At 46.3% G+C, this 20,104-nt stretch overlaps 1 protein-coding gene and 1 pseudogene across 1 annotated transcript in view; both read right to left on the reverse strand.

Moving 5' to 3' along the window:
- Positions 1-382: 382 nt before the first annotated feature.
- LOC147106536 (mucin-6-like) overlaps positions 383-20,104 on the reverse strand; it is a 35,091-nt gene continuing 15,369 nt past the window's right edge. The window contains exons 5-7 of the mRNA XM_086008470.1: positions 2,321-2,461; positions 1,934-1,996; positions 383-453 (exon numbers count right to left, since the gene is read on the reverse strand). Coding sequence (XP_085864596.1) covers positions 383-453; positions 1,934-1,996; positions 2,321-2,461 — 275 coding nt within the window. The remainder of the gene's footprint in view (positions 454-1,933; positions 1,997-2,320; positions 2,462-20,104) is intronic.
- On the reverse strand, positions 2,731-14,354 carry LOC147106537 (uncharacterized; annotated as a pseudogene).

Here is a 20,104-nt window from a genome sequence, read left to right on the forward strand (position 1 = left end):
TTTGTTGCAGTCCAAAGATGTGCGGGTTAGGTTGATTGGCTATGATAAATTGACCCTTAGTGTTAGGGGGATTAAATACGTGGGGTTACGGGGATAGGGTGGGATATGTGTTGGTGTAGGGGTTACGGGGATCGGGTGGGATATGTGTCGGTGCAGGCTCGATGGGCCGAAATGGCCTCTATCTGCACTGTGGGGGTTTCTGTGATTCTGTGAAGTTGAAGGTAATTAATCATTTGGGGACATGAATCTGGAGTTATTAACCAATGGCATCATTGTTCAAAGGAAAACACCAGTTAGAAAATCCAGAAACAAGACAATTTCTGCAGGTATATTTTTCATGACTAAGTAATTAATCCTTTGAAGGATAATAGATATTTTATTTCTAAATTCCAGTCATACAAGCATCAAAGATTGCATGCTTACAGACATCGTTATTCATCCTTATTTTGCAATCTGCAAAAAATTGAGATTATGTCGACCTTAAACAAAGACATAGCTCAGGGAACATACAATGCCAAATATTGCAATATAACTCTTAGGGGGAGAAATTGGGTGAGTAGCACCACCTGTTAGCGCCTAAAGAGGCAGCCAGTGGCTGTAGCGCCACTGGCTGCGCCTCCCGCGATATTCAGCAGGGGCACTAATGGTAGCGTTAGCCTGTTGCGCTGCGCCGCCACCGATGACGTCATCAGTGTGCGCAGCGCCCCATTCGCGCACCGATCGCGATATTTGGTAGCGAACGCCACTGTTGCGCCGTTCGCTACCCGTGCCCGGTTCACGGGGCCTTACTGCGCCGGCAGAGGCGCAAGTTAAGGTGGAGGTGCGGGGCGGCCGTTTTTTTCGGCGGCCGCCTGCCAGCACCTCCATCCTCGGCCTCCAGATCCCCTCCCCCCCCCGCGGCATTGCCGGCTGTTTCCCGAGAGCCCGGCACTTCTCCGCGGTGACGGGCTCTTTTGCCGGCACTCGCGATCAGGGTACGCGCTGCTGCAGGCCCCTCCCCCTTAACAATGGGAGGAAGGCCTGCAGTACCGCAGCGTGCCGTGCCGCAGTGTGTGGCGCTGCGGCACGTTGCGCTGCGAAATTCACTTTCAGCGCCCTAAGAGGGACGCAGAGCGCCTCGAGCCGCGCCCCATCTCCCTCTAGGGGCACTGAGGCTGAATATCTGACGATTGCTACTGCTCCGAATGCTGCGCAAAAATCTGCATCCAGGCGAACTTGGCGCCAGTTTGGCACCTCACCCCAATTTCTAGGCCTTAAACCCTCAGCTTACTAGGCTGCATGCTTGGTGGTGGAGTGCAAGATCTGGTGATGGAGCACATATAAACAGTTGCAGCTTGCCACAAACGTGGAGGTTGTTGTGGTGGCAGAAAAGTATAAACTTAATCGCAAAGAAATTCAACTTATTGCTTTGACTTGAATGATATGATCTAACAGCGTAGTCTTTTTCCACCTATGTACTCTTCAGTGACAATTTTCTCAGTAAAAGAATAATTGTTAGTTTTTTGGTACAGTACTCCTGCTCGTTACATGCCTTTGATTAATTTGCTATGAACATGAGTTGTGAAAAAGTCTGAATCACAACAGAAGGCATCAAGGGGTATGGGGAGAGAGGGGGAATATGGTATTGAGATAGAGGATCAGCCATGATCATATTGAATGGCGGAGCGGCATGAAGGGCCAAATGGCCTCCTCCTGCTCCTATTTTTCTATGTCTATGTTTTCGATATAATATACTTCCTCTTTAAATAAAAAATCTGAATGTTGGTTTTGGTTGAATGCAGTGACAATGAAAATATAAACAATTTGTCTTTAATCTCAATTGATTAACCTTTTTATATTAAAATAATTTATGTATTTACCTACCACCAGATTTAGAAGGAGACTTTTTAAAAAAAATCAAGCATCAAGCGTCAAAAACAGGTTTTCTACTTACCACATGGCACACAGCGCTGCTGGCCTGCATCATAGTACTCATCTATGCTGCAATTGTAACAACCTTTTAACAGAAACATTCAATCAATTATTTGTTAATGGACTTGCAAATATTTTATCTATTAACTGTATAAATGTGCAGAGTTGCAGCTGTCAAATATAATTTGTATAATTATTTCATACAAAGACGCTGCTATAATTACATGTAGAATTATTCATCAAACACAATTAATTGTTAATTATGTTGGGTTGTAAAGGTGTTCCTGGATAATCCACGAAGAAGTAGGATGAGTTAAAATCTTATCAGAAGGAAGTGATTTTCATTAAATGACTAATGTATCAGTTACAACATAAAATTTTAGTTAACTGAGAAAAGAAGTTATCGTACCTTCCATATTGGTTTTTGAGAAGGTCCATGGTGTGTTATAACACAAACAAGGCTGATAATGCCATTTGCATTCAATGTCACCAGCATATTTATAACTGTTAGTTCTTCGCTCATGAGTATTGTAAAAATCACAGTTCACAGCTGGAAGATATTTAAAATGATTAATTATTCAGACATCTAAGAATTAATGCTGGTTTAATTGAGTTAATTAATTTAGCACATTCCTTGATAACTAATCTCTTGCTTTAACACTTTTTATGCTGGTGTATTCCTGAAGACAATGACACCTATTGCATATTGCTATGTCAGTTACACAAGAAGCTCGATACAATTACATGGTCATTCCATATGTTTCCTATAACCTGGCTCAACCACTATGGTGTGAATTTCAACGGGCATTCTTCATAACTTTAGTGGAAGAGCCACAGAACCCGCTGAGTAAACACCATTTTTATGGGGTTCCACAGCCCTTCCACTGAAGTTACAGCAGAAGAGCAGGAGAACCCTTGCCGAAATCCACCCTCATAGGTGGAGAAGAACTCACCCTAGTATAACAAGTAAATCAACAGGAAAATAATTGACAATTGGTCTCAAAATCAGAAACCATTTTATTTATCACAAATGCTTAATGTACTTATTTTAAACAAGTTATCACTGTAGTTCTGTGCTCAGTTAAAGATCTAGCTCATGTGTTCCTCCCAATTTTCCCTTGCTCAGTCAAAACTAGTTCATTTCTGGAATGCCTCGAATTCCTCTTTACACATGACATAAATACTGAGGCCGTGGAATTCGCCTCCATAGCGCCCGGTTTTATGGCGGCATGGGTGCTGTTTTGGGTCCAAAATGGCATCCGCGCCGCACGCGAACATTTCTGGTGCGGGCCACGCTGGATGATATTTTGGTGAGGTCGTTAGCACGGGAGCTGTGCGAGTGTGCCGGAAGTATGCAGAGTAGGCAGATCGTGATGTCAGTCAGTGTGTAACACTGATTGGACGGCAGTGCTGCCATTTTCAACCTCAACGCTCCAGCTAATGCCCTCCCTTAAAGACGCACAGCTGAACATGCGTCAGCAGCAGGAAGGACCCCCCCATCAATACTATTTAAAGGGAGAGCCAGCAGGTGGAGCGAGCACGTGACTTCACCAGGATAGCAGGCTTTCCTGCGGTGCAGGGTGCCATTGACTTGCACACACCTTGCTTTGCGGGTGCCACATGTGAATTCGGAGATGTACCACAACTGGAAGGGATTCCACTCCCTCAATGTCCAGCTGGTGTCCGACCATACTCAGAGCATCATGCAGGTCAATGCTCGGTATCCTGGCAGCAGTCCGCTGTACCAGCCACATTTGAGCCACCCTGACAAACCAGAGGGTGGCTACTGGACGACAAGAGCTATCTGCTGGCTCAAGACTCCAGTGCGCAATTAAAGCACACGTGGGCAGCATGCATATAATGAAAGCCATACTGCCACACGGAATGTGATCGAGCAGACAATTGGCGTGCCTAATCAACGCTTCCGCTGCCTAGAATGCTCCGGAGGACCCCTGCAGTACTCGCCAGAGCATATCTCAAGATTTGTTCTGGTCTGCTGCATGCTGCACAATCTCGTCATCATGAGAGCACAGCCCTTGCCACCAGGTATACGGCGAGGAGGAGGAGGAAGGGAGGAGGCAAACAATACAGCCTCTTTCTGGCTGGGCTGTGTGGGGTGCGTATGTGTGGACACCCATACACACGGAACCCACACACAAACGCACCCCACACATGTACCCACACACACACATACACCCCACATACAAACACACGGAACCCACACACTCGTACCCCACACGCCTGCATCCATTGGTTTATTGACTGGCAAATGGTTACTTTGCTTCCTGCTGTAGTAGCACCACCTGAGATCCGGAAGCCATTGAATACTTGCACTTCTTGTTTTACATTTCCTATTTTAATAAGCGTTTCTGCCTTAAAGTTGTAGCCAAGACCTTGGTTCCTTCATTCTGAATTAAAGAATATTTATCAATTCCAGGAGGAAAAAAATAAAACTCCAAAGAAGTAACTATAGGAAACTCTTTGGTATCCGGCACCGACGGGACCGGCGTGTTGCCGGTTGATCAAAAATTCCGGATGACGGCGAGGGTTATCTACCGAGGCTATTTTTAAAAAAGAAAAAGAAAAAAATCAAGAAATGTGCAGTGTACAGTAATTGGGTACTCACCTACAGAATTATGTGTTAAATGGATGGTGGGAGATGTTTGATTAAGTACAGTACTGCCAGTTGAGGGTAATGCAATGCAATGACTACCAGCAGCGTGGGAGACACACAGTACCCCTGTAAAATAGCGAATCAGAAGAGACTACCGGCAGCGCGCGAGAGTTAGACTCCTGTTACAGGGGTATTGAGGTGTTCCGACTTCTGACAGCGCCAAGAAGCCGTGTAGTGGCAGTTTGGAGAACTACCTCCACTGACTAACTCGGCCACCGCGGGAGACTCGGACTCGGCAACATTGCCGGTTATTGAGGTGTTGTTTTCGGCGTGAGAATTTTGCCGGTTAATAGAGAATTCCGGATATTTAGGTGCCATTTAAATGAGAGTTTCCTGTAACACACTAATAGGGTGTAAAGGCATCGAAATTCAAGGGTTTAGCGCCGGCCATTAAGGCTCGTTTAAAGAAAAATGGCGGCCAACTCACTTCCACCCACTTCTGACGAGTCCCGCAATGGCCGCCATTTTCAGCAGGGGTGCCTTGCCAGCGCTCGCTGCAGAAATGGAAACGAGGCAGATCATGACATCATTGAGTGTACAACGCTCACTTGACGCAAAATCTGCCATTTTTGAAGTCGCCGCTCCACTTACCGTCCTCACTTAATTACGACCAGCTGACAAAGTGTTCAGCAGGAAGGACTGTCAGCAGCGTTTTAAAGGGATCAGCATCAACAACTTGCAGCTGACATGGTGTCTCAGTTTGACTGGCTCTGTGTAACTTTCTGAAACTCTTGCAGCTTTCTAAATTTGTATAAAGTTGCTGAGGTCACAGGGAGAGTTATTGCAAGTGGAGAATGCCTTCATTCTAATTTAAAGGCTTCTGCTCACAACACCTGCTCACAGTCATCGGGGCTCTACTTGCAGTCCCCCTTGCGCTCAAGTATCTTTGGGAGAGGAAGTGGAGGCAGCAAAGAAGAGGACAAGATGCTCGCAGAGGGAGGAGAAGGGGAAGGAGGGCTCTCAACAGGATGCCTAACCCACCTAGGGTCTTCCAAGAGCAATTCTGTTACCTCCACAGTGTATTAGGAGGCTCCGCTTCACCAAGGAGATGGTCACAGAACTCTGTCACCTCCTGCAACCAGACCCGCAACCTCAGAACAGGGTGACCACAGCTCTCCCAGTGGCCCTCAAGGTCACCATGGCCCTCATTTTCTTCACCAGCGGATCTTTCCAGTCTGCAGCAAGAGACATAGCTAATGCCAGAACTTTGGGTCTCCACGGGTGAGTACGCGCTGGGTACTCACGCGTAGGCCCAACGAAAGTGCTGGTTTCGTGCATGAACTGCGCATGCGCGGGAAACCGGAACTTCCGTTCCCTTAAAGGAAGGGGTTCACAGGTCGAACGCGTGCGCCGGAGAGGCAGCGCGTACGCCTGGAACTTCCATTTTTTTTGCAGGTTTCTCCGGGAGGCTAAGTCTCCAGGAGTTACACTTTTAAAAAGCAGTCGCAAGGCCTGCTTTTAACAAGTGGCGAATTAAGTTAAATTAAAACATTTTTTCCACAGGCTTATTATTTTTTAATACTTTAAAGAAAGGTAAGATTATTTTTAGCCCCGTTAGAAACTGTAATTAATTTTTTCAAAAATTTAAATTATTGTTTAAAATAGTTATTTTATGTAATTTATAGTTATTTTAAAAATGTGATGTTTTTTAACATTTATTTGAAGTTTTAGTTATGTTTTGGGGCTGAATTGTATTCATAGATTTGACAGCTCTTCCTGTCAAATCTATGAATACAGATTCCCTGCTACCATTGGCTCTCCATGGCCCACGTGATCCCAGGGGACGCTTCGAACTAACTGCGCCCCTGGGATATGCAAACACTGCGCGTCGGCAGTTGGAGGAGGCCCAGGATCGGAATCCCACGCGGGCCCACAGATCAACGGCCGGTGCACTAGGTAAGTGCAGGTCGGAGGCTTGCACCCGCAGAAAGCCTCCGACCCGAATTTCTGGGCCATTATCTCCCGGTTTGCTGTCCATCGCTGCCTCCGGGAGGTCTCAGAGGCTCGCTACTCCAGAAGAAGGGACTACATTGTCTTCTCCCTGAACAGAGAGAAGCAGGATGAGCATCCATGTGGCTTTGCCAGGATAGTGAGCTTCCCCACCATCGATTGCTCAAACATGTGGCTTTGCGGGCACCGTATACCAATCCCGAGATGTTCCATAACCGCAAAGGCTGTCACTCAATTAAAGAGCAGTTGTTGTGGGACCACGCCCAGCACATCATGATGGTGAATGCCCGCTATCCTGGCAGCAATCATGATGCCTTCATCCTGCGCCAGTCTGCTGTGCCAACAATCTTCCAGCCACCACATCAAACCCGAGGGTGGATGCTCGGAGACGAGGGCAACTAACCTGCACCTGGCTCATGACTCCCTTCCACAACCCCACCACTCGTGCCCAGCACTCATATAATGAGAGCAATGCTGCCATGAGCAACATCATCGAGCAGACCATTGGGGTGCTCAAGCAATGGTTCTGCTGCTTTGACTGTTCAGGAGCTCTACAGAACTCACCGGAGCAGATGTCCCATTTCATGGTGGTCTGCTGCATGCTCCACAACTTGGTCATCATGAGGGCCCAGCCCTTGCCACCAGGGATTACAGGACCACCTCAGGGGGAGGAAGAGAAAGAGCAGGAGGGAAGAGGCAGGCAGCAAATCCCCGTTCTAGACAGGCTGTCCGTGAATGTCTCATCAGACTCCGATTCCAATGAATGAAACCCCAGATCCCTGTTGCTCACCACTTCCCCATCATACCTTCCCTCTGTCACGGAACATCACAGCATCCTCCTGGGCACAAAGCTGAAATGAGAGCTACCAAAAACATACATTCCAAACAAAATCATAAATTTATCTGAATCCAATCAAACTTACAATATTAACTGATCAACCTTGTCTATTCCCTTGACAGAGGCTGGTGTCGGGAGCGGAGAGAGCGGCGGTACAGTGAGTATTTAAACTCACTTTTGCAGGCTTTTTTTTTTTACAGAGGCCAGTGTCAGGAGCGGAGGTAGAGTGAGTATTTAAACTCACTTTCACGGGCTTTTTTAGAGGCCAGTGTCGGGAGCGGAGGTACAGTGAGTATTTAAACTCACTTTCACGGGCTTTTTTACAGAGGCCAGTGTCGGGAGCGGAGGTACAGTGAGTATTTAATCTCACTTTCGTGGGCTTTTTTACAGAAGCCGGTGTCAGGAGCGGAGAGAGCGGCGGTACAGTGAGTATTTAAACTCACTTTCGCGGGCTTTTTTACAGAGGCCGGTGTCGGGAGTGGCGGTACAGTGAGTATTTAAACTCACTTTCACGGGCTTTTTTTACAGAGGCTTACCAATCTCACAGACTGGCGGCGGTGTTCCAGAGCCACGTCATGGTTCAAAAAGTGATGCGGGCAAGAGGAAGCAGCTGATTGGGTGAGTACGGCCAGGTGAGTATTTATACTGCTCTATAGTTTGACAGTTAAGGTTAATAGTTTATAACGTTTAGAAGGTCTTAATTTTTGTGGTTAAAGTTTCTAAGATCTCTGTTGTATAGCGGGTGCTAGTAAACAAGGGTCCTTGAGTACATCATTTAATTGTAGTGTAATTAGTGGTATTGATTTGATTTAATTTAATTTGAATTAATTAAAGGGTAAGTCATGGCAGCACAGCTTGGCCCCATGACATGCTCCTCCTGCACGACGTGGGAAATCAGGGACACTTCCTGTGTCCTTGACGACCATGTGTGCGGGAAGTGTATCCAGCTACAGCTACTGGCAGACCGCATTGCGGCGCTGGAGCTGCGAAGGGATACATACTGGAGCATTCGCGATGCTGAAGGACATCGTGGATATCACGTTTAATGAGTTGGTCATATCGCAGGTAAAGGCTGCACAGGCAGGAAGGGAATGGGTGACCGCCAGGCAGAGGGCTCTAGGGGGGGAGGAGCTAAATACGATTACAATCACTAAGGAAGTGGTACTTGGTAAAATAATGGGACTCAAGGCGGATAAATCCCCTGGACCTGATGGCTTGCATCCTAGGGTCTTGAGGGAAGTGGCGGTAGGGATTGTGGATGCATTGGTAATAATTTTCCCAAACTCCCTGGACTCAGCAAAGGTCCCGGCAGATTGGAAAACTGCTAATGTAACACCCTTATTTAAAAAGGGTAGTAGGCAGAAGGCTGGAAACTATAGACCTGTTAGCCTAACATCTGTGGTTGGTAAAATGTTAGAGTCCATTATTAAGGAGACAGTAACGGGACATTTGGATAAACATAATTTAATAGGACAAACTCAGCATGGTTTCATGAAGGGAAAGTCATGTTTGACAAATTTGCTTGAGTTCTTTGAGGAAGTAACATATAGGGTGGATAAAGGGGAACCAGTGGACGTAGTGTATTTAGACTTCCAAAAGGCATTTGACAAGGTGCCACACAAAAGATTATTGCTCAAGATAAAAAATCACGGGATTGGGGGTAATATTCTGGCGTGGGTGGAGGATTGGCTCTCTAACAGAAGGCAGAGAGTTGGGATAAATGGTTCATTCTCAGACTGGCAATCAGTAACTAGTGGTGTTCCGCAGGGGTCAGTGCTGGGTCCCCAACTCTTTACAATCTATATTAACGATTTGGAGGAGGGGACCGAGTGTAACATATCAAAGTTTGCAGATGATACAAAGATGGGATGGAAAGTAGTGAGTGAGGAGGAAATAAAAAACCTGCAAAGGGACATAGACAGGCTAAGTAAGTGGGCAGAGATTTGGCAGATGGAATACAATACTGGAAAGTGTGAGGTTATGCACTTTGGCAGGAAAAATCATTGAGCAAGTTATTATCTTAATGGCAAGAAACTGGAAAGTACTGTAGTACAAAGGGATCTGGGGGTCCTGGTGCACGAAACTCAAAAAGTTAGTATGCAGGTGCAGCAAGTGATCAAGAAGGCCAATGGAATGTTGGCTTTTATTGCTAGGGGGATAGAATGTAAAAACAGGGAGGTATTGCTGCAGTTGTACAAGGTACTGGTGAGACCGCACCTGGAATACTGCATACAGTTTTGGTGTCCATACTTAAGAAAAGACATACTTGCTCTCGAGTCAGTACAAAGAAGGTTCACTCGGTTAATCCCGGGGATGAGGGGGTGGTCATATGAGGAGAGGTTGAGTAGATTGGGACTCTACTCATTGGAGTTCAGAAGAATGAGAGGCGATCTTATTGAAACATATAAGATTGTGAAGGGGCTTGATCGGGTGGATGCGGTGAGGATGTTCCCAATGATGGGTGAAACTAGAACTAGCGGGCATAATCTTAGAATAAGTGGCTGCTCTTTCAAAACTGAGATGAGGAGAAACTTCTTCACTCAGAGGGTGGTAGGTTTGTGGAATTTGCTGCCCCAGAAAGCTGTGGAAGCTACATCATTAAATAAATTTAAAACAGAAATAGATAGTTTCCTAGAAGTAAAGGGAATTAAGGGTTACGGGGAGCGGGCAGGAAATTGGACATGAGTCTAGGTTCGGAATGGTCATGGCCCTGTGGGTAGTGGAGTGGGCCCAGGGGCCGTGTAGCCTGGTTCTGCTCCTACTGTGTTCTAATTCTGTTAGATTTCAGGAGATGGTTTTATTCCTGGTCCTGGCTGGGGTGGAGATCGCCTTTACAGAAGATAAGTACTGTAGAAAATATAGGGACAGAGTGATCTCCTGGGCGAGTTTCAATCGCCTAGATGGGTCGGGGAGGAATTTCCCAGATTTTTTTCTCCCAAATTGGCCATTGGGTTTTTTATCTGGTTTTTCGCCTCTCCCGGGAGATCATATGGGTTCGGGTGGATGGACAGTGATAGAAGATTTGAGGTTAGGATCAGATCAGCCATGATCTTATTGAATGGTGGAGCAGGCTCGAGGGGCCGATTGGCCTACTCCTACTCCTATTTCTTATGTTCTTATGTTCTTATGTAGTAGTAGGCGCAGGCAGGTAGTGCAGGGGTCCCCTTTGGCCATCCCCCTCTCAAACAGATATACCACTTTGGATATTGTTGAGGGAGATGGCTTATTGGGGGAAAGCAGCAGCAGCCAACTTCCTGGCACCGTGGGTGGTTCTGCTGCACAGGACGGGAGGAAAAAGAGCAGGAGAGCTATAGTGATAGGGGATTCTATTGTAAGGGGAATAGATAGGCGTTTCTGCAGCCGCAAACGAGACTCCAGCATGGTATGTTGCCTCCCTGGTGCAAGGGTCAAGGATGTCTCGGGGCGGCTGCAGGACATTCTGGAGGGGGAGGGTGAACAGGCAATTGTCGTGGTGGAGCGATCATAATATGATAGAATTCTTCATTCAGATGGAGAGTGAAGTAGTTGACTCAGAGACTAGGGTCCTGAATTTAAATAAAGGAAACTACAATGGTATGAGGTACGAGTTGGCTAGGATGGATTGGGGAGCGTTACTTAAAGGGTTGACGGTGGATAGGCAATGGCAAACATTTAAAGATCGCATGGATGAACTACAGAATTTGTTCATCCCTGTTTGGCATAAAAATAAAACAAAAAAGGTGACTCAACTGTGGCTAACAGGGGAAATTAGGGATAGCATAAGATCCAAGGAGAGGACATATAAATTGGCCAGAAAAAGCAGCAAACCTGAGGATTGGGAGCAGTTTAGGATTCAGCAAAGGAGGACAAAGGGATTAATTAAGAGGGGGAAAATAGAATATGAGAGTAAGCTTGCAGGCAACATAAAAACTGACTGTAAAAGCTTCTATAGATATGCGAAGAGAAAAAGTTTGGTGAAGTCAAGCGTAGGTCCCTTGCAGTCAGAACCAGGGGAATTTATAATGGGGAACAAAGAAATGGCAGACCAATTAAATACATACTTTGGTTCTGTCTTCACAAAGGAGAACACAAATAACCTCCCAGAGATGTCGGGGAACATAGGGTCTAATGAGAGGGAGGAATTGAATGAAATCAGTATTTGTAGGGAAATGGTGTAAGGGAAATTGACGGGATTGAAGGCCGATAAATCCCCAGGGCCTGATAATCGACATCCTAGGGTACTTAAGGAAATGGCCCTACAAATAGTAGATGCATTGCTGGTCATCTTCCAAAATTCTACGGACTCTGGAACAGTTCCCATGGATTGGAGGGTAGCTAATGTAACCCGACTATATAAAAAAGGTGGTAGAGAGAAAACGGGGAATTATAGACCGGTAAGTCTGACATCGGTAGTGGGGAAAATGCTAGAGTCCATTATAAAAGATGTGATAGCAGAGCACTTGGAAAACAGTGACAGGATTGGACAAAGTCAACATGGATTTACAAAAGTTAAATTGTGCTTGACTAATCTACTGGAATTTTTTGAGGATGTAACTGGTAGAATAGATAAGGGAGAACAAGTGGATGTGGTGTAATTGGACTTTCAGAAGGCTTTCGATAAGGTCCCGCATAAGAGATTAGCATGCAAAGTTAAAGCACATGGGATTGGGGGTAAGGTACTGACTTGGATAGAGAACTGGTTGGCAGATAGGAAGCAAAGAGTTGGAATAAACGGGTCTTTTTCCGAGTGGCGGGCAGTGACTAGTGAGGTACCGCAGGGATCGGTGCTAGGACCCCAGCTATTCACAATATATATTGATGATCTAGACGAGGGAACTAGATATAATATCTCCAAGTTTGCAGATGACACAAAGCTGGATGGGCGTGTGTGCTGTGCGGAGGATGCAGAGAAACTCCAGTATGATTTGGACATGTTGGGTGATTGGGCAGATGCAGTATAATGTGGATAAATGTGAGGTTATCCACTTCAGTGGCAAAAACAGGAAGACAGATTATTATCTGAACGGCAATAGATTGGGAAAAGGGGAAGTGCAACGAGACCTGGGTGTCCTTGTGCACCAGTCGCTGAAGGTAAGCATGCAGGTGCAGCAGGTGGTTAAGAAGGCAAATAGTATGTTGGCCTTCATAGCGAGAGGATTTGAGTACAGGAGCAAGGATGTCTTGCTGCCATTGAACAGGACCTTGGTGAGACCACATCTTGAGTATTGTGTGCAGTTTTGGTCGCCTTATTCGAGGATGGGTGTTCTTGCCATGGAGGGAGTGCAGCGAAGATTCACCAGACTAATACCTGGGATGGCAGGAATGACGTATGAAGAGAGATTGGGTCGATTAGGCTTATATTCGCTAGCGTTTAGAAGAATGAGAGGGGATCTCATTGAAACTTATAAAATTCTAATAGGACTAGACAGACTAGATGCAGGAAGGCTATTCCCGATGGCAAGGGTGTCCAGAACCAGAGGTCACAGTCTAAGGATAAGGGGTAAGCCATTTAGGACTGAGAGGAGGAGGAATTTCTTCACCCAGAGAGTGGTTAACCTGTGGAATTCTCTACCACAGAAGGCAGTAGAGGCCAATTCATTAAATATATTCAAGAAGGAGTTAGATATATTTCTTAAGGCTAAAGGGATATGGGGAGAAAGCAGGGACAGGGTACTGAATTTGGATGATCAGCCATGATCTCATTAAATGGTGGAACAGGTTTGAGGGGCCGAATGGCCTACTCCTGCTCCTATCTTCTATGTTTCTATGTTAGTGTATGTTGTTCATGTGACTTTGCCTGTCCTAGTGCTCCTATGCAGTGCTACCCCAGTGGCTGCAGCATGGCTGGTGGAAGGCTGCTGACTTTCAGTGGGGAAGATGGCCTTGCATGATGACCTCGACCAGCTATGGACCTAGACGGCCCGGCTGTAGACTGCACCACCTCGGCATGGGCTGACTGGCTGATAGGCAGTGGCAAGGGCAATGGTGGAGTGGCAGTGGTGTGAGTAGGAATGCTGTAATCCTGAGAGAGGACAGCAGGTTCTTGTTCCACAGACCCACTGCCATCCCCCGGGACGGCACCTCAGCATTGCTAGCAGTCTGTTGGAGGACAGATTACTGGCCCATGGCAATACCCTGCAAGCCGCTTTTGACACTCGTAAATCCAGCGACAATGGCAGGAGTCTGAGCTTCCTCTGCAGCAGTGAGACGTTGGGTCACTTCCGCCTGTGCTGCAATGAAAGCCGCGACATCACCCATCACACCCTGCATCACGGTCGGGTTCACATGGTCTTTCCTGGAGTTGCCCATCATTTCCATCCTGGGCTCCAAGCTCTACGTAAAGCCCTGTGCAATGTTGGAGCCAGACTCCTCCATGCTCCTTGACACTGATGAGAGGCTCTCTGGCAGGCCTGCCATTCCAGCAAGCATTTCCATGTGCATGCCCATCACCCTTCTTCTGAAGGCCGTCCCATCGAGGTGATCATCTAAGTCATGTGCAGCAGAACTCGTGTGCGAGCTCGCCCTCCGGAGAGCTGGCACCCGAGCTGCCCTTTCCCCCTGGCCTGGCTGCAGCCCACTCATGCCCGGTGCCTCACTATGTGCTGATCCCGCCTCTACACTACCCTCTTAATTCCGCGCAGTGCCATTTTCTGAGCTGGTGTCAGATGCAGTGCCGATGTGTTCTCCTTCTCCTCCATCACTCTCCTCCACAAGGACAGGCTGGCTTGCTGGCAGGTCTTGGGTATCTGAAAGCAGCAAGGCACAAGGAGGGGAAGCAAGATATCCATGCATACACCATCAGCAGCTTGTAAGTGACGAGATTGTGGGATGAGGGTGAAGTGGGATGTGAGAAGAAGGATTAGGTATGACCATACTGTCATTAACAGCAGCGGCTTCAACTTCTGCGGTGGCCACGGACTCCGTCACTGCCTCTCCAAAAATGTCAAGGATGGATTCCTCCAGGTCGGTGAGGTTCTGTGTTGTGGCTTGGCCGCCTCCCATCTGCCGCTGCTCCCTCCTGTTATGCACCACCTTTGCCTGCAAGAGAAAGGGAAGTGTGATGGTGAGCGCAGTGCAATATGTTTGGGTGATGTGCCTGCCATAGTTGGATAGCTGTCAGTGTGTGCAAGGTGTGAGATATGGGTGTGAGTGTTGCAGCAGTGGAAAGATTGTGAGGGTGAAGTGAAGCCATGATTGTGAGGTATGAGTGGTAATAGTTAGAGATTGTTGGTAGGTGAGTGATGGGGGTGTGGTGCATTGAGCAGTGTGTGTGGCTTGTGGTGCAGATGGTGGGATATGGCATTTGCTGAAGCCTTCACTCACCTTGCCCTGCTGTGTGAGGTCATTAAACTGTTTTTGGCACTGGATCCAGGTCCTTGGGGTCACACTGGTGGCTGTGACGGAGTCAGCTATCTCCTCACACAACCTTCTGCAATTGGCCTTGGGTGGCCTCCTGCCACCCTGCGGGAACAGGACAGTCCACCTTTGTTGCATGGTCACGATCAAGGCCTCCAGTGCAGCGTCTGAGAACCTTCTTGCTCGATTCCTTGGTTGCTGAGCCATGCTTTCATCCACACTGACAATGAGGTGCTGCTGCAACAGAGCACCTCCCCTTTAAGTAGTGCAAAGAGCCTAGGCCAAACATTACTGGTCATTAGACTGCACCTGATATTGCACCCCACTCCCCCCTCGTTGGGCGCTAAGCCAATCAGCAGCGTGTTTAGCACTGAGATCAACGTTCCAATCATTATAATTAGCAGGCAGCACGAATTTTGCATGCTGCCTGCACCAATTTGAATGGACGTAGGCAAACAGCGCTGGCCTGTGACACCAGCAGTTTTCGAGGCTAATCCAATTCCTAGGCCAAAGTCTTTTAATTTTACCACCCAAGGACAACTATAATTACCATTGCAGAACATTAGATAACAGAGATAACAACAGAAAATGCTGGAAAAACTCAGCAGGCCAGGCAACATCCGTGAAGAGAAAAAAGAGTCAACGTTTCAGGTCAAACCCTTTGTCAAGACTAGATAACAGAGGATCTTCACAAAGCTAACGAAGGCTCTACTTTCTGTAGGCTGCCTTACAAGACTGGATCAAATTACACATTGCAGACAAACTGTTGGGAGTCCGTAAGGGTGACCCCGAGCTTCCGGTCGCCTGTCATTTTAATTCACCGCTCCATTCCCACTCGGACCTCACCGTCCTTGGCCTCTTGCATTGTTCCACGGAAGCTCAACGTAAACTCGAGGAACAGCAACTCATCTTCCGATTAGGCACTTTGCAGCCTTCCGGACTCAATATCGAGTTCAACAATTTCAGATCATAACCTCGGCCCCTATTACATTTTTACTTATATTTTTTTTCCACCCCTTTGTTTTGGATCTTCCCTTCCCCCACCTTTCCTTTTTTTTTCCTCTCTCCCACACGGCAGCTGTCTCCCATCCTGCCAGTACACTTCACACCTAATCTTGCCGTCTTTTGTCTCCACTGTCCTATTACCATCTCGTCTGGTTTTGAATACCTCTTAATGTCTCTTTTACTTCTTTTGTTCTATCGCAGCCCTGCCTTCGATCTATTTTATTTCCTTTCCAGTTTGAAAAAGGGTTAGACCCGAAACGTCAACTCTAATTTCTCTCCACGGATGTTGCCTGGCCTGCTGAGTTTTTCCAGCATTTTCTGTTGTTATTTCGGATTTCCAGCATCTGCAGTATTTTGCTATCAAACTGTTGGGTGTGTCTTGCCCTCCAAGGGGAACAACCATAAATCTGGTCCAACGCACTGCTGTTGCAAATAAACATAGCCATCATTTAAATATGCAGGCAACACGATGTTTACACGCTGCCTGCATCAGATTCACCAGGCGCAGGCTAATCGCAGATCGTGATACCTGCACCCATTTTCGGGGGCTATCAAATTTAGCCGCCTGAATCGGTTCCTAATGAAAGTGCAATATAATAATAACAATATTGTACTTCATTATAATTTTGTTGAAGTGGGTTAGCATAGCATGTTCAATATTTTTATTTTATTTTGTGAAGTTGTACTGATGGAAATAAATTAATCTGAACATATCTGTTCTCTATGTTCATCTGGTAGGAAATGAAAAAGCTTAATGTCTCGTATCAAATCTCATCTCACCAAAATCTCACTTGGCATGCCTTGGCGAGACTGAAGAAACACACATGCAACAACAACTTATATTTATATAGCGCCTTTAACATAATACAACGTCCCAAGGTGCTTCACAGGAGTGTTATATAAAAAAAATTGATACTGCGCCATATAAGGAGATGTTAGGGCAAATGACCAAAAGCTTGGTCGAAGAGGTAGGCTTTAAGGAGCGTCTTAAACAAGGAAAGAGAAGTGGAGAGGCGGAGAGATTTAGGGAGGGAATTCCAGAGCTTAGGACCTAGGCAGCTGAAGGCACGACCACCAATGGTGGAGCATTTAAAATCAGGGATGTTCAAAAGGTCAGAAAGGTGGAGCGTAAAGGTCTAGGGGGATTATAGGGCTGAAGGAGATTACAAGAGATAAGGAAGGGCAAGGCCATGGAGGGATTTGAAAACCAGGATGAGAATTTTAAAATCGAGGCATTGCTTAACTAGGAGCCAATGTAGGTCAGCAAGCACAGGGGAGATGGGTGAGCGGGACTTGGTGCAAGTTAGCACACGGGCGGCAGAGTTTTGGATGACCTCAGGTTTATGGAGGGTAGAACTAGGGCCAGGAGTGCATTGGAATAGTCAAGTCTAGAGGTGATAAAGGAATGGATGAGGGTTTCAGCAGCAGATACGTTGAGGTAAGGGTGGAGACAGGCGATATTATGAAGGTGGTAAAGGGGCAGTCTTAATGATATGAGGTAGGAAGCTCAATTCATGATCAAATATGACTGCAAGGTTGCAAACAGACTTGTTGTAGTTGAACACAATTTGAACATTGAGGGTGTGGAATCCCTTTCTATTCTATGCTGTAGGAGTCTGCAATGCCACTGGACTGTGCTTATAAAAGGCTGCTATCTGAGTATGATATTCAAAGAAGAAATTTCAAGTTCTGGTTGTAAGTTGCTAATTGAGGATACAATGAGTCATGGGCTATTGTGATCTCCTGCAGTGCTTGACTGCCTGAGGGAGTTGGAGAGGAATTTTCCAGAGCTTTTCCTGAATTAGCCTAATCTTTTTGCCCATTTATTTGTCAACAAAGCTTGGCCTTTAACAATCTGCAGGGCTCGATATTTCTGGGGGAAAGAGAGCCATGACTCTTATGCTTGCTAGGTCCCCTCCTGCCTGCAGTTGCTGGCATCTGTTACATGCAAAGGCTACAGGGCAAACACGTTAGCATGGTAACAATAGAGTGGTCAGGAAAAACAATGGCATGCCTGTACATTTGGGAAGTAGGTAAACAGTTGCCAGCATGATGGTCCTCCTCCCTGTGTGGTGTGTCTGTGACAGCTGCCCTGGAAAGGTGCCATCCCCTTATATACTGCTCCTCAGAGAACTGGAGATAGGGGACTCTGAGACGATCCACCCAATTTGGAAGGTAAGGATATCTGCAAGCTCTTCTCCTAATCTGTAGCTCCAGCTGCAGTTCTATGTGGTCCTTCTTCCTGTTGCTGTTTCTCCTCTTTAGCAAGAATGGATTAGCCAAAAGGATTCCCATCTTCCGATGTAGCCAGTATCACCTTGAGCTTCCTGAAGGTTGTGCAGCAACTACAATAAAAGATAACACGATGCTGCTGCCAAATACTACAAAGAAATGTCTACCAAATGATTCCAGCAATCTAAATTATAGCAGCTGAGTGTTCCTTTAAGTAGTGCTTGGACTGGCTGTTTCCCACCTGTGCCGACCATGAATATTGAGATTTGGAAAAGGATAGATAAGCCGTGATGTAGCATTAATAACAGAGGGGCCAGGGAAACATTTTCAGTCAAGCGAATGAACAGGTAGAGAAGAGACCATGATAGGATAGATTGGACTGTGGAAGAAGCAAACTTAATGGGAGAAATAATAATTTCTCCATGTTTTCTTTATGCTCTAAAGTAGATTGGTCCTTGGGAAAATGTTCACTCTTTTCTCCCCTGATAAATTCGATAGGCAAATGTGTCATATACTGAACCACAGCAACCAAGAAGATTCAGAATTTGATGCCAGGAATGTGCTTTGTTAATTGATCTCAACTGGGATGATGATGGGAGCACTATAATTGGCCTCACTGTCCCTGGGCTATAAAGGAGAAAAGTCAGTCAAGGTGCCTGCTTCTGAGACCTGCTGGTAATTACATGTCTGGCCTATGGGTGAAGGCAGCACCAAACCCGACTGTAATACACTCCTTGGACAGCGAGTTCCAAAACACAGTTTGACCAAGGTCACTAATGAAGAATAGCTGCAGTACAGCTTGGATCTGTGGAGCTGTACCCAACACAAAGGTTCACTTTCTGGAGATAAGGGAAGGGGAATTAGAAAATAAATTCTTGAGCACTGGAATACATACTGCATGTTTAATAATAAGAGTTGGCATGGAGATCTATGAATTCTAGAGCAACAGAACAGGAAATGAAAGACTGCAAAATGGCTGAAGGAGGAGCAGCTTTGGGGGGGAGGGCGTGCAGCAGCAGCATGAAAGCCCAGGGCATTTGATGCAGCCGTGGATGTTTAAATCCAACGGGAGCTAGCAAGGATGGACTTTTTGGAACTGAGAATTAAGAGGATTGTACAAACATTGTAGCGGGAGGTGACAGAGACAGTCAGTACAACCTTACCACACCATAACCCACTACACAGTGCTGAAAGGGGTTTAATGAGTTCATAAGGTTGGCCAAGATAAGCAATTGCTCTATTCCCTATGGATATGCTATAAGAATGACAGAGGCATAACTTACCTCCTTACCTTTCATGTCCTTTCTGTCACTAAATGGGTGCAAGGAAGCCTACACTATTCATAAGCAACCTCTGAAATCAGTAATGCATCTTGTTAACTCTGTACCATTGTCTAAACTCGCATTGCCTTTCACAAGGAAGTTGTGCTAATTTTGAAGAGCTGTTTACAGGGAGCCTGCACCTGCAAGCTTCATAATCTTGGTATGGATACATACACCTGGGTGAAGAGAAGTGTAATGGCCACACAGATACCTACATTACTGTATTCTGTCTCTGCAAAGGAAAGAGTTGCAGACAACCAATAGCAAGAAAACACAACTGGAGGAGGATTCTCTCATGGTTAAATACCATGGCAGCTTCCTGGGGGGCAGCATTAACATGCAGGATAAGGTGATTGGCATCATACACTAGCTGGACGTTGATAGAATGAAACCCTTTCCTGTGAAATTGAGGGGCTTGTCATAAAGGACTTCCAAGGCCACATCTATATTGTCAATTGCTCCCTGTACTGTGGGATCACTAGCAGTCTATAGCATCAGATTGCTCGCTCTCTTTGTTTTACAGATTTCATTGAGAAACTAATGAACTGCGAGGACCACCTGAACAAAGCATAAGTAACCTTCTTTATACAGGCTTCAACTGGCTACTATGAGAAAGGTCACCCAAGCCTTCACTGAAAGATCCACTGGCAAAACATTCAAGTATGTGGTCATTTTTACTGCAGCAGATAATGCTGTTTTCCTGGTGGAGTTGGGCTGCCTGTCTTCAGCTCGCAGGTGGCATAATTCCACCAATAGCTTCGGGGGAACTGTGGACTTCTGAGGCACTGACGGGCAGAGATATCCAAGCAAGATCTTCTCGGTCTGTAACCCTTCTGG

Source organism: Somniosus microcephalus, chromosome 15 (genome assembly GCF_052327205.1).
Source record: "Somniosus microcephalus isolate GS21.2 chromosome 15, FLI_Smic_1.0, whole genome shotgun sequence".
Lineage (NCBI taxonomy): Eukaryota > Metazoa > Chordata > Chondrichthyes > Squaliformes > Somniosidae > Somniosus > Somniosus microcephalus.